At 43.8% G+C, this 15,333-nt stretch overlaps 1 protein-coding gene across 2 annotated transcripts in view; it reads right to left on the reverse strand.

Annotated features, from left to right (window-relative positions):
- galcb (galactosylceramidase b) overlaps positions 1 to 15,333 on the reverse strand; it is an 86,393-nt gene that overhangs the window by 13,568 nt on the left and 57,492 nt on the right. For both annotated transcript variants that reach the window (XM_063043496.1, XM_063043505.1), the window contains exons 10-13: positions 11,056 to 11,183; positions 8,031 to 8,120; positions 6,876 to 6,965; positions 2,413 to 2,557 (exon numbers count right to left, since the gene is read on the reverse strand). In XM_063043496.1, the coding sequence (XP_062899566.1) occupies positions 2,413 to 2,557; positions 6,876 to 6,965; positions 8,031 to 8,120; positions 11,056 to 11,183 (453 nt within the window). The remainder of the gene's footprint in view (positions 1 to 2,412; positions 2,558 to 6,875; positions 6,966 to 8,030; positions 8,121 to 11,055; positions 11,184 to 15,333) is intronic.

Raw genomic sequence — 15,333 nt, forward strand, 5'->3', positions numbered from 1 at the left:
CCTTAACCTAGTTCCATGAAAATCCAATATTGGATTTGAATTGGTGGTGAGGAAGGCAAATATAACGCTGAAGCTTTATAAGGCATTGGTCAGCCCACACTTGGAGTATTGTGAGCAGTTTTAGGCCCCTTATCTAAGAAAATAGAAAACTGGCATTGGAGAGTGTCCAGAGGAGGTTCATGAGCATGATCCCAGGAATGAAAGGGTTAACACATGAGTCGTGTTTGATAGCTCTGTCGCTGTACTCGCTGGAGTTCAGAAGAATGAGGAGGCACCTGACCAAAACTTACTGAATATTTAAAGGCCTAGATTATGCAGTTATGGAGAGGATGTTTCCTGTAGTGAGGGAGTCCAAGACTAGAGGGTATAGATCAGACTAGATGGATGTCCATTTGGAACAGAGATGAGATAGAATTTCTTTAGCCAGAGAGTGGTGAATCTGTGGAATTCACTACCATGGATAACAGTAGAGGCCAAATCATTGGGTGTATTTAAAGCAGAGGTTGATGGGTTCTTGATTAGTCAGGGCATCAAAGGTTATGGGAGAAGGCAGGGGAATGGGGTTGAGAGAGATAATAGATCAGCCATGATGGAATGGTGGAGCAGACTTGATGGGCCGAGTCTGCTCCTATGACGTATGGCATAAAACACTGCAAATGAAATATTATTTAAGAACCCACGCTTCAGAATTGTACATCAGTTATATTCTATGCAAATCTATTATTACAATTCAAATCTAAATCTTATTTCTCAAACTTTAATATTGAATCATATATGTAAAATCTGAATATTTAACTCCATTACTGTATATGTTTGAGTACTGAATCTGTAGAAGTTGTGGGCAAATAAAAAATGTGTATCAATTAATCACGCACGGCTTCTTCATAAATGTTTCAGACCACTGGCATTTACGGTTGAAATATTAAAAGTGTACATTACTGTGTACATAAATCCCTGTCACTGGAGACGCCGCTGGAAATTTTGGCAATGAAAATTTCAATATTCTAACTTGTTGGGGAAAGTATTGTCGGGCGTAAAAGTTTCGCAGCTTCATGGAAAGTGCATGAATAAACATATGCCTTTATAACTTCTGTTTCCTTTGTATCAGCTAAATTATCCTTTATTCATAAAGTATTCAGAATACAAAATATGAAATTTTGCCACCTACATTTACAGTCAGTGCCCCCTTTATTCGGTACACCTGTCCATCTGCTGCATTTTTTATTTTCTTTTTGCACTGCTTATTTAACTTTTAAAATAGGTTTCTTATTGTAATTTATAGGTTTGTTATTAGTATTGCACTGAACTGCTGCCACAAAACAACATACACCAATGCAATTAAACCTGATTCTGCTTCGGTGGCCACTTTATGCGGTACACATGTACGCTGCGATAATGCAAACATTTAATCAACCAATCATGAGGCAGACAAGAGCACGCATACACGTTCATGAGGTTCAGTTGTTGTTCAGACCGAATATCAGAATAGGGAAGAAACGTGATCTAAGTGACTTTGACTGTGGAATGATTGTTGTGCCTTACTGGGTAATTTGAGCATCTCCAAAAAATGCCGATCTTCTGGAATTTTCACCACAAGTTTCTAGAGTTTACAGAGAACGGTGTGAAAAACAAAAAACAACATCCAGTGAGTGGCAGTTCTGTGGGCAAAAATGCTTCGTTAATGAGAGAGGTCAGAGAATGGCCGAACACAGTCAAGGTGACAGTAATTTAAATAACCATGCATAACCACTGGGGGGCTGAGAGACACCAAACCGTGATCCTTGAAGAGGACAGGCTACAGCATCAGAGACCACACTGTGTTCCACTCCGGTATGTAATTGGTCACTGAGTGCATCTTAGTACATCTTCTCGGGCATGATCGATGTAGTGGCCTAAGTTATTTTTAACGAGGAACTCAGCAGGTCGGGCAGCATCCGTGGAAACGTCAACTCATCGTTTCCTCATAGTCATAGTCATACTTTATTGATCCCGGTGGAAACTGGTTTTCGTTACAGTTGCACCATAAATAATAAATAGTAATAAAACCATAAATAGTTAAATAGTAATATGCAAATTATGCCAGGAAATAAGTCCAGGACCAGCCTATTGGTTCAGGGTGTCTGACCCTCCAAGGGAGGAGTTGTAAAGTTTGATGGCCACAGGCAGGAATGACTTCCTATGACGCTCTGTGCTGCATCTCGGTGGAATGAGTCTCTGGCTGAATGTACCCTTGTGCCCAACCAGTACATTATGTAGTGGCTGGGAGACATTGTCCAAGATGGCATGCAACTTGGACAGCATGGATTCCATGGATGCTGCCCGTCCTGCTGAGTTCCTCCAGCGTGTTGTGAGTGTTGCTTTGACCCCAGCATCTGTAGATTATTTTGTGTTTATTTTTAATGAGTTACTTACTAATATTGAAATCATCCGTATAGTCCTTCGGAAACGCGCTAGAGGGAGGCGGCTCAGCAAAACTGCCATGTCTCCCCGTGCTAATGGTGGTCATGGTCCATATTTCATCTACCTCCAGGGGCATGGAGAATGATCCATTCACGAGCTGTAGAATTGAAATCAAATACACCTTCAATTTACAAGGCAGGACGAGGAAGCCTATCTCAGTATGTCACAGCTGTTTCCCGTCCCAACTTCCATCAGCCAACTGTAAAACATTCTAATAAAATGAAATCCAGTGAAAACTTGAGCTTTCTTTTAAATACATGGATGCACAATAGTTCTAAAGATGTTTGATCTAATCCAACAAATTTGTTGTATCAGAATCCCATGCCCGCCAGATTACTTTTAGCTCAATTCACTGCACAGACTACGATATCTCTGCCGTTTACATAAAGGTAACCTTAAGGACCATCACACTTCTCTCATGCACCCTGACTCAAAACAAGTCACAGATATGTAATAACGTACAATTGTTCGGATTGCGTACTAGCAAGTCAAACTGTTGCTTACCACTTCCACATTTCATACTTCCGTTACCAGTAACCGCCGGTCATTACAAATATGAGAAACTATGTAGAGTCAAGTCATAGGAAACTACAGCACAGAAACAGGCCCTTCATCCCATCTAGTCGATCTAACCATATAAACAACCTACTCCCATCGACCTGCACCAGGATCATAGCCCTCCACACCCCTACCAGTCATGTACCTATCCAAACTTCTTTAAATATTGAAATCAGGTTCCCATGCACCACTTGCATTGGCAGCTGGTTCCACACTTTCACCACCCTCTGAGTGAAGTAGTTTCCCCTCATCTTCTCGTTAAACATTTCACCTTTCACTCTTAACCTATGAACTTTAGTCGAATCTCATCCAACCTCAGTGGAGAAAGCCTACTTGCATATTCCTATCCATACCCCTCGTAATTTTATATATCAAATCTCCACTCATTCTTCGACGTTCTAAGGAACAAAATCCTAACCTATTTAATCATCCCTCATAAGTCATGTCCTCCAGACCCGGCAACATTCTTGTAAATTTTCTCTATGATCCTTCAACCTTGTTCACATTTTTCATAGTCATAGTCATACTTTATTGACCCGGGGGAAATTGGTTTTCATTACAGCTGCACCATAAATAATAAATAATAGAACCATAAATAGTTAAATAGTAATATGTAAATTATGCCAGGAAATTATGAAATAAGTCCAGGACCAGCCTATTGGCTCAGGGTGTCTGACCCTCCAAGGGAGGAGTTGTAATGTTTGATGGCCACAGGCAGGAATGACTTCCTATGACGCTCTGTGCTGCATCTCGGTGGAATGAGTCTCTGGCTGAATGTACTCCTGTGCCCACCCAGTACATTATGTAGTGGATGGGAGACATTGACCAAGATGGCATGCAACTTAGACAGCATTCTCTTTTCAGACACCACTGTCAGAGAGTCCAGTAGGTAGGTGACAAAACTGCACACAATACTCCAAATTAGGCCTCACCAACATCTTATACAACTTCAACATAACATCCCATCTTCTGTACAATACGTTGATCTATAAAGGCCAATGTGCCAAAAGCTTTCTTTATGACCCTATGTGACATCATTTTCAATGAATGATGGACCTGTATTCCCAGATCCCTTTGTTCCATCATACTCCTTAATGCCCTACTGCTCACTGTGTAAGACCTACCTTTGTTGGTCCAACTGAAGTGCAAAACCTCGCACTTGTCTGCATTAGGTTCCATCTGCCATTTTCTAGCTGACGCAGATCCCGCTGCAAGCCATGATAGCCTTCCTCACTTTTAACTACCCCCACCCCCAGTCTTGGCGTCATCCCAAATTTATTGACCCAGTTAACCACATCATTGTAAATATGTATTGGAATGTCATGACCAAAATATTGAATCTTTATTGGTTAGAAACTAACATCAGTGAGACACACAAGAGATCCTGCAGATGCTGGAGATCTAGAGCAACATGCCAAAAGGCTGGAGGAACTCAGTAGGCCACACTGCATCCGTGGAAATGAATAAAAAGTCAACGTTTTCGGGCTGAGACCCTTCTTCAGGACTGGAAAGGAAGGGGAAAGATGCCAGAATAAAAAGGTGGGGGAGGGGAAGGAGTACAAACTGGAAGGTAATAGGTGAAGCCAGGTGGGGGGAGGGGGATGAAGTTAAAAAACAGGGAGGTGATGGTGGAAAAGGCAAATGGCTGAAGAAGGAGGAATCTGACAGGAGAGGAGAGTGGACCATGGGAGAAAGGGAAGGAGGAGAGGCACCAGGGGGAGGTGATAGGCTGGTGAGAGGAGGTTAGAGTGGGCCAGAGTGAGAAATAGAAGAGCGAATGGGGATGGGAAAAACTACAGTACGTTGGAGAAATTGATTTTCATGCCATCAGGTTGGAGGCTTCCCAGATAGAATACAAGGTGTTTCTCATCCAACCTGAGAGTAGTCTAACAGGCCACGTATCTCAATGAGATACCTGCTATGACTGACATTTTCACAATCTGCATATTGTGTTAATTTAAATAGGGGTTTGCAATATTCTTATGGGCTTTGATAATGTTAATAAGGCAAACCCATCTTCATTGATGAGTGAGTCAAAGAACACAGATTTATCATAATTAGCAAAAGCACAGGGACCCATCACTCAGGACATGCCCCCTTCTCATTGCTACCGTCAAGGAGGAAGTACAGGAGCCTGAAGACACACACACACAGTGTTTTAGGAACAGCTTCTTGGAACCTGTACATTTTGGTCAAATGTCCCGATTAGGCAGCATAATGTCCCAAATAAATGAAGGGAATCCTAGTTATTTTCTTGATTTGTTTTTGTTCTTTAAGAGTTGTTCTAAATAAATGGCTGTAGTGGAGAAAGATTCAACACTAATGTGCAGATTCTGACTGGAAATAGAGAGAAAAATCAGGAAGGAAGATTGAGAAAGAAAGATTGAGACCAACCATGAGACCATGATTGGACCCAACTGGATGGCCCATCTAAACAGGCATCTTTGAAATAAAATATGCTGCAAGTTTCTACAAGAGCATATAATTATTCTTCTATACTTTTTCTTGAGGTGCGGGCAACATTAATAACACAAACCCGAGGAATTCTGCAGATGCTGGAAATTCAAGCAACACACATCAAAGTTGCTGGTGAACGCAGCAGGCCAGGCAGCATCTCTAGGAAGAGGTACAGTCGACGTTTCAGGCCGAGACCCTTCGTCAGGACTAACCTTCATTAGTCCTGATGAAAGGTCTCGGCCTGAAACATCGACTGTACCTCTTCCTAGAGATTAATAACACAACACTTATTGATTTCTTCTTCTCCAGCCCTTTACCTTTTCCACATTTCATCTCCCAGCTTCTCACTTCATACCCCCTCTCCGACCCACCTGGTTTCACCTATCACTTTCTAACGTGTCCTCATTCTCCTCTTACCATTTTCTTATCCTGCTGGCTTCCCCCCTCCTTTCCAGTCCTGATGAAGGGTCTCAGCCTGAAATGTTGGCTGTTTACTCATTTCCATAGATGCTGCCTGACCTGCTGAGTTCCTCCAGCATTTTGTGTGTGTTGCTCTGGATTTCCAGTATCTGCAGAATCTCCTGTGTTCATAATTTATTGTACATCTTTGGATTTTGTGAGGGTACTGGGACCTTTCTGTAGCATATTGATCTAAAATCACAACCTCCATCCACAGCCTTTATTTTGGTGGTGTCAGCACATAAAATATCATAGTTTACTATCTTTCATTCCACTAGGTGCTATGGCACAATGTTAACTCATGGATTGATGGTACAATATTCTAACTGCAGGTGTATCACACAAATCTTTCATTTTAAGCAAACTTATAAAGCTAATGCAATGTATTCTTCACATAATTCCAGAAATCATCAAAAATAGCAATAGTAAAGATTTGGGGACTGGTAATCTAGACACGGATAAAGAGGGGAAAATAACAATGGCAAAAGCACTGGGCAACACAGCGATGTAGTGTTAGTGCAACGTTTTATTAATCTAGCCACGGGGGTTCAATTTCTGCTGCTGTCTTTAAGGAGTTTATATATTCTCCCCATGGGTTTCCTCTGGGTGCTCAGGTTTCCTCCCACATACCAAACTCATACCGGCAAGTAGGATAATGGTCGCATGGGTGTAATTGGGCCACGTGGGCTCATTGGGTTGGGGCAGAAATGGCGTATTATGGTGCTGTACCTCTTAAAAGAAACACTAACCAGAAAGCTAGAGGCATTTCTCTATGACTAATGACCTGTTCAGAATTGCACAGTGAGTCATAAAAACTGAACTGGGGTCAAAATCCACCTGTAGTTTAATGCATTTCCGGCAATCTTTCCAGTCTGAAATATTCAAAGAACAGAAGTTAGAAGTTTAATCTTAACTGGACAAGAGAAAAAATTGTGGATTACCTTGATGTCGGAATGTTGAGTGAAAAATTTGGAGGAATTCTTGTAGAAGTCAAGTTTTGTATGCCATACCTTTAAGGTGTCAATCTTTTTCTAAAAAGAGAACAAACATTAAACCCTGTTTAACTGAAATACCTCACACAGAAGTTCAAGGACTGGAGGCATGTTTAAACATGGAAATATAGGCCCGATTACAAACATTCACAAACCTAGCATAACAGATATAGACTCATAGAACACTACAGCATAGAAATAGACCCCTCAGCCCATCTAGTCTGTGTCAGACTATTAATTTGCCAGCCCCCCTCGACCTGCATCCAGACCACAGCCTTCCATTCCCCTCTCATCCACGTACCTATCCGAATTTCTCTTAAACACTGAAATCAAACCCAAATCCACCACTTCCGCTGGCAGCTCATTCCACACTCTCACCACCCTCTGAGTGAAGTTCCTCATGTTTCCCTTAAACAGTTCACCATTCACCCTTAAACAACAATCTCCAGTTGTTATCTCACCGAACTTCAGTGGAAGAAGCCTGCTTGTATTTACCCATTTATACCCCTCATAATGGTGCCACACGGTGGCGTAGTGGTCAGCACAATCCCACTGCTGTCTATAAGGAGTCTGTATGACCCAAGACGGTGTGGGTTTCCTCCGGGTGTTCTGGTTTCCTCCCAAAGACATACCGGTTGATAGGGTAATTGATCGCTGTAAATTGTCCCATGAATAGGCTGGGATTAAACTGGGGGTTGCTAGGCAGTGCCACGCTATATTTCAGTAAATAAATTCAAAGAATTCTATACCTCTATCAAATCTCTCCTACGTTCACAGGGATTAAAGTCTTAATTCTAATCAAACTTTTGTTATAACTTAGTCTTTCACTCCCGGCAACATCCTCGTAAATTTTCTCTGTACTCTTTCAACCTTACCGACATCTTTCCCGTAGGTAGGAGACCAAAACTGCACACAATACTCCAAATTAGGCCTCACCAATGTCTTCTACAACTTCAACATAACATCTCAGCTTCTCTACTCACTAGATTGATTTATGAAAGCCAACGTGCCAAAAGCTCTCTACGACGCTATCTGCTGTGACTCCGCTTTCAAGGAATTCAAACATCCTCTATTCAAACAATTGCTACGGATTGTGATACTTACAAATGATCCTCGGAGGTAAAAAGTTACAACTTGTGGGAAGACCTTGAAAGATGGCAGTGGAGGCCGTACACATATCGAATGATTATGAGTCTAAATTTAAGAGCAGCATATTTAAAATGTTAGTCAGTATTCAAATATACAAGATGAAACACTATTTAATGGCAGATACACAGCAATTCTAAGGTTGCATCGGAATCAAGGAGTCCAAGTGGACGTTTTCAAATGGCCAAGTTCCAACAGCATGGGAACAAAACAGTTAGCTGTCACTCTAATTACGGACAGAGAGGTGCAGAGGAGGTTTACCGGGATGCCATCTGGATTAGAGGGCACGTGCTATGAGAGACTGGACAAACTTGGGTTGTTTCTCTAGAGCGACGGAGGCCGAGGGGAGATCAGATAGAGGCTTACGACAAACTTTTGTAGATTATGAGAGGCATAGATAGAGTAGAGAGACAGTTGCTTTATCCCAGGGTTGAAATGTCTAATACCAGAGAGCATGCATTGAAGGTAAGAGGGGATCATTTCAAAGGAGTTTTTTCCCTTTACACAGAGAGTGGTGGGTGCCTGGAATGTGCCATCTGGGCTGGTGGTAGAGGGACTTTTGAGAGACGTTTAGATAGGCACATGAAAGCAAGGAAAATGGAGGGATATGGGCACTGTGTAGGCAGAAGAGTTTGGCTCAGCTCGCTATTAGATTACTAATTTACTCGGTTCAGCACAATATACCCATGATGGGGGAGGCTAGTACGAGAGGGCACGACTTAAGGATTGAAGGACGCCCATTCAGAACAGAGATGCGAGGAAACTTTTTTAGCCAGGGGGTGGTGAAACTCTGGAATTTGTTGCCACGGGCAGCAGTGGAGGCCAAGTCATTGGGTGTATTTAAGGCAGAGATTGATAGGTATCTGAGTAGCCAGGGCATCAAAGGTTATGGTGAGAAGGCGGGGGAATGGGACTAAATGGGAGAATGGATCAGCTCATAACAAAATGGCGGAGCAGACTCGATGGGCCGAACGGCTGACTTCTGCTCCTTTGTCTTATGGTCTTATATTGTGGGCCAAAGGGCCTGTTTCTGTGCTCGACTGTTGTATGTTCTGTGTATAGGTGTCCTTATCTAAATCATACCTCTTATCTATTGTACTATTTTGACCTCTCATTTATCTAAAATCTCCTTTAATAAATGACATGAAGTTGCCCCATGTTGCGCACTCTAAACATTCCAGGAGCGCCAGTCAGTTGAATACTCTCTGGTAGATGTAAACCACTGCTCTAAGTCAATGTTTCTACGTCCTTTAAATTATCTGCAGGGCTGAAATGCTAACAATATTCTAAACAAGTTTCTTTACATTTAATAAAACCTCTTCCTTTCAATTCTTTTCTTTGGAAATAAATTCAATGCACTGCGTTTCTTAAAAATAACTTGCATTACTAATCTAGTCATTATCTGCACACACAGATTCTTTGGCTCTTGTGTTGTCTTTGGACTCTGAGGGGTAAAGGTCATTCAACCCAAACACAACACGCTGAAGTGGCAACATGTCATCTTGCTTGAGGCCTATAGATGATGCAAACACTGAGACAGAGCTCAATGTCAGCACCTATAACCTTACTACTTTGCAAACAGCAGATGCCAAACTCTCGCTACCAGTGGAGTGCAGCCAAAAGTCACTCAGTGACCAACTGCAGTGGAAGCTCTGAGCTCTGCCATTTGAGCCCAGGCTCCCACCCTCCACTGTTGCATTGGTCTCGCGGGCCATCACTCCCTTGCCACCCAGTCACTGAGATTGTCGCTGCTTTCTCCAGAGGGGCGATTAGCGCTTCTGTACAATAACATCATTCACATACCTGCCCTGCTACTCAAGATGGTGCTATCTGACAACATGCTATATTGGTCCAGGGAGATCTCCATCCTTTCATAGACCCTGAACAGAGATTTTCATCTTTTCACTGACCCTGAACAGAGATCATCATCCTTACACAGACCCTGAACAGAGATTTTCATCTTTTCACTGACCCTGAACAGAGATCTTCATCCTTTCACTGAGACCTGAACGGAGATCTCCATCCTTTCACTGAGACCTGAACAGAGATTTTCATCTTTTCACTGACCCTGAACAGAGATCTTCATCCTTACACTGACCCTGAACAGAGATCCTCATCCTTTCACTGAGACCTGAACGGAGATCTCCATCATTACACTGACCCTGAACAGAGATCTCCATCCTTTCACTGAGACCTGAACAGAGATTTTCATCTTTTCACTGACCCTGAACAGAGATCTTCATCCTTTCACTGAGACCTGAACGGAGATCTCCATCATTACACTGACCCTGAACAGAGATCTCCATCCTTTCACTGAGGCCTGCATCAACATGTCCATCCTTCATGACTAGCTGCTAGCTGTCATTACAAACAAACAACCACACATTAGCTTGGCTGTAGCCTATTGTGCAGAGATGTAGAAGAGTTAGGAGAAGACAGGTACTAAAGGCATGGTGATTAATTAACTTACGGGGTAGTGGGGTTAAAGATAATCCTGGTACTTTCAAGGCTTAGAAATGAAGCATAGGGCCATGGTTAGAGGGGATACCTCTTACATTTCCAAACCATCTATTAGATTACTATAGCAGGTGAATATGGCGGGTACAGCAGATTGCTTTAGAATAAGTATGCATTTACACTTCCTGTTTCAGGATGATCCTCCAGTAGTTACAGATCATTATATCACAGAATCAGCTCCTTCAGCCATCTGTTGTGCCCAGTACAATAGAATCTACGCTGCTCCCTAAATTATTAATTTTCAAATGACTGAGTATTAAGCAAATGAGAGAAAATCTGCAGAAGCTGGAAATCCGAGCAACACACACAAAATGCTGGAGGAACCCAGCAGGCCAGGCAGCATCAATGGAAAAGAGTACAGTTGACATTTAGGGCCGAAACCCGTCGACAGGACTGGCAGGTTTAGTGGATGTTTACCATGAAGAGCCAAAACAAGATAAGATGTGATATAATGAAAGCTAGATACCATGGTCTCTATGATAATGGTGAGATTTCCTTTCCCATCTGTCAGGGCCACATAGCTCCCACCCTTTTCCAAATGACCAACAGTCTTCAGATAATGCCACCCCGGCCGAGTGAACTGTGTAGTGTGCGCTGGAAAAAGATAAAAAGTTCGTTTAAGCAAGCACGTATATGTTGTAACTCAGAAAAGATACAAATAAGTTTATATTGCTAACAAAATTACTGTTCGCAAAGTGCACATTATCTTTTGTATTACATACAAAATCCTAGCAGTACCAACTCATTTCATCTAATGTACTGCAATACAACTGAACAAATCATTTCAACCACCATTCACACATAATCAAATAATTTCAAGTTATCGTCTTGCCATTTTAAAATGAATTTCAAGCATTCAAGATTGTTTAATGTCATTTCCAGTACACAAGAGTAAAGGAGAGCAAAATAATTGTTATTCCAGGTTACGATGCAGCATAGAAAAAACACAAAAAAAGATTTTAAAAAAGACAATAAATATATACTTAAGATAGCTTATACACATAGATTGATTGCATGCCCATACGGTGACGCTACGCACAGGGGTGTCTGTACATAAGGTGTCTGACAGGAAATGAAGTAGTGATGGTGGGGGATGTGGAGGGGTGGGTTACTGGGTGGAGGAGTTGATCAGCTGTGCTGCTTGGGGAAAGAAAGTAGGCTGTTTTTGAGTTTGATGGTCCTGGTGTGGATGTTACGTAGCCTCCTCCCTGTTGGGAGTGGGACAAACAGTGCATGAGCAGGGTGGCTGGGATCCTTCATGATGCTACTGGCTCTATTTTTTAAATAATTACTGTATTAAAATCATTGCTTATGTTTTTCACTCAATTGCTTGTAATCATATTATCCTGATAAAGGGTCTCAGCCCAAAACGTTGACTGCTTATTCATTTCTTTCGATGCTGCCTGACCTGCTGAGCTCTTCCAGCATTTTGTGTGTGGATGTGTGCTTTGCCCACTGCTCTTTTCCCTCTATACCAATGACTGTGTGGCTGGGCACAGCTCAAATGCCAGCTATAAATTTGCCAATGATACAATTATTGCTGGCAGATTTTCAGATGGTGTCAGGAAGGTGTACAGGAGTGAGACAGATCAGCTGGTTGAGTGGTGTCACAGCAATAACCTTGCACTCAACATCAGTAAGACCAAAGAATTGCTGAGGACCAGATAGGGTAAGGTGACGGAACACATTCCAGTCCTCATAGAGGGTTCAGAATTGGAAAGAGTGAGCAATTTCACATTCCTGAGGGTCAACATCTCTGAGGATCTTTCCTGGGCCCAACGTATCAACGCAGTTACAAAGAAGGCACAACAGTGGCTACATTTCCTTAGGATTTTGAGAAGATTTGATGCGTCAACACATAGACACATGCAAATTTCTACACCTGTACCGTGGAGAGCATTCTAACCAGTTGCATCACCGTCTGGTATGGGGGGTGCAGTTCTATTGCACAAAGCTGCAGGAAGTTGTAAACTCAGTCAGCTCCATCACGGGCACGAGCCTCCGTAGTACCCAGGACATCTTCAAGGAGCGATGCCTCAAAAAGACTGCATCTATAATTAAGGACCTTCACCACCCAACTCATGCCCTCTTCTCATTGCTACCATGAGGGAAGTGGTACAGAATCCTGAAGGCACACATTCGGAGCAAGAAGGCTGCGAGTGAACGGCTGATTTTCAGAGCCAAGGCAGTTTTTACCACTCAGGATAAAAGAGAGGCAAGACTGCGCAGGCGCGTGACGTCAGCCAGTAGAGCGCGAAAGGTTTAAAAAGAAGACGGCCATATCCAGCGGGTAGCGTTTCGAGCGGGCAGCAGTGATAGGGCTTTGGCTCAATGGGCTTAGGCAGTAATGGGACAAGGCGTTTACCGGTGTTATTTGCAGAAAGGAGAAAGTATGAGTGTGAGGCCAATTCTCTGTGCTCAGTGTCAGATGTGGGAAGTCCTGGAGTCTCCCAGCCTCCCGGACGGCCGTATCTGCGCCCGGTGTGTCAAGCTGCAGCCCCTGAGGGACCGAATTAGGGAACTGGAGATGCAGCTTGATGACCTTCGCCTGGTCAGGGAGACAGAGGAGGTGACAGAAAGGAGTTATAGGCAGGTGGTCACACCGGGGCCACAGGAGACAGACAAGTGGGTCACAGTCAGGAGAGAGAAGGGGAAGAGTCAGGTACTAGAGAGTACCCCTGGCTGTACCCCTTGACAATAAGTACTCCTGTTTGAGTACTGTTGGGAGGGGGAGACAGCCTACCTGGGGGAAGCAACAGTGGCCGTGCCTCTGGCACAGAGTCCAGCCCTGTGGCTTAGAGGGTAGGGAAAGGAAGAGGAAGGCAGTAGTGATAGGGGACTCTATAGTTAGGGGGTCAGACAGGCAATTCTGTGGATGCAGGAAAGACACTCGTATGGTTGTTTGCCTCCCAGATGCCAGGGTCCAGGATGTTTCAGATCGCGTCCAAGATATCCTGCAGTGGGAAGGAGAACAGCCAGAGGTCGTGGTACATTTGGTACTAATGACATAGGTAGGAAAAGGGAAGAGGTCCTGAAAACAGAGTACAGGGAGTTAGGAAGGAAATTGAGAAGCAGGACCACAAAGGTAGTAATCTCGGGATTACTGCCAGTGCCACGCGACAGTGAGTATAGGAATAGGATGAGGTGGAGGATATGTACGTGGCTGAGAGATTGGAGCAGGGGGCAGTGATTCAGATTTCTGGATCATTGGGAACTCTTTTGTGGCAGGTGTGACCTGTACAAAAAGGACGGGTTGCACTTGAATCCCAGGAGGACCAATATCCTGGTGGGGAGGTTTGATAAGGCTACTGGGGAGAGCTTAAACTAGAATTGTTGGGGGGTGGAAACTGAACTGAAGAGACTGGGGAAGAGGAGGTTGGCACACAAACAGAGAAAGCTTGTAGACAGTGCGAGAGGGAAGATAGTCAGGTGATAGAGAAGGGACACGCTCAGACGGAAGGTTTGAGATACGTCTATTTTAACGCAAGGAGTGTTGTGAACAAAGCGGATGAGCTTAGAGCGTGGATCAGGATGGAGGAGTTCAGAGACCAGGTGAGATCCTCAGAAATGTGGACATCAAGGAACTTGAAGCTTGATACATGCTCCACTACAGCTCCATTGATGTAGATGGGGACGTGAGTATGGCTCCTAGCATGCCAGAAGTCCACAATGATCTCCTTGGTCTTCTGGGTGTGAAGGGCCAGGTTGTTGTCGGCACACTGCGTGGCCAGGTGCTGGACCTCATCCCTGTAGGCAGTCTTGTTGTCCCCTCTGATCAGGCCAACCACCGTGGTGTCGTCTGAGAACTTGATTATGGAGTTTGAACCATGCACAGGAATGCAGTCATAGGTGAAAAGGGAATACAGAAGAGGGCTCAGCACACAGCCTTGAGGCACACCGGTGTTCAGGGTGAGAGTGGAGGAGGAGAGGTTGTATAACTTAACTGATTGGGGTCTGGTAGTCAGAAAGTCCAAGGTCCAATTGCAGAGGGATGAGCTGATACCAAACTGGCGAAGTTTAGCGATCAGTTTGGAGGGGATCACAGTATTGAATGCCGAACTAAAGTTAATGAACAGCATTCCCACGTAAGAGTTGGGGCTGTCCAGGTGGATCAGGGCAGAGTGAAGTGCTGTGGAGATGGCGTCCTCTGTTGACCTGTTGGGGGTCCAGTGCTGTGGGCAGACAGGATTTCAGATGTAATAAAATAAGTCTCTTAAAGCACTTTGCAATGATGGGGGTGAGTGCAACTGGGCAGAAGTCATTCAGGCCCGATGGCTCAGGGGCAGGAATGGTTACTTCAAGTGCCAGGTTTTAAATGTTTCAGAAAGGACAGGGAGGGAGGCAAAAGAGGTGAGGGCATGGCACTATTGATCAGAGATAGTGTCACGGCTGCAGAGAAGGTGGACGCCATGGAGTGATTGTCTACGGAGTCTCTGTGGGTGGAGGTTAGGGACAGGAAGGGGTCAATAACTTTACTGGGTGTTTTTTATAGGCCGCCCAATAGTAACAGGGTTATCGAGGAGCAGATAGGGAAACAGATCCTGGAAAGGCGTAATAATAACAGAGTTGTTGTGATGGGAGATTTTAATGTCCCAAATATCGACTGGCATCTCCCTAGAATGAGGGGTTTAAATGGGGCGGAGTTTGTTAGCTGTGTTCAGGAAGGTTTCTTGACACAATATGTAGATAAGCCTACAAGAGGAGAGGCTGTACTTAATTTGCTATTGGGAAATAAACCTGGTCA

Source organism: Mobula hypostoma, chromosome 1 (genome assembly GCF_963921235.1).
Source record: "Mobula hypostoma chromosome 1, sMobHyp1.1, whole genome shotgun sequence".
In the NCBI taxonomy this organism is placed as follows: Eukaryota; Metazoa; Chordata; class Chondrichthyes; order Myliobatiformes; family Myliobatidae; genus Mobula; species Mobula hypostoma.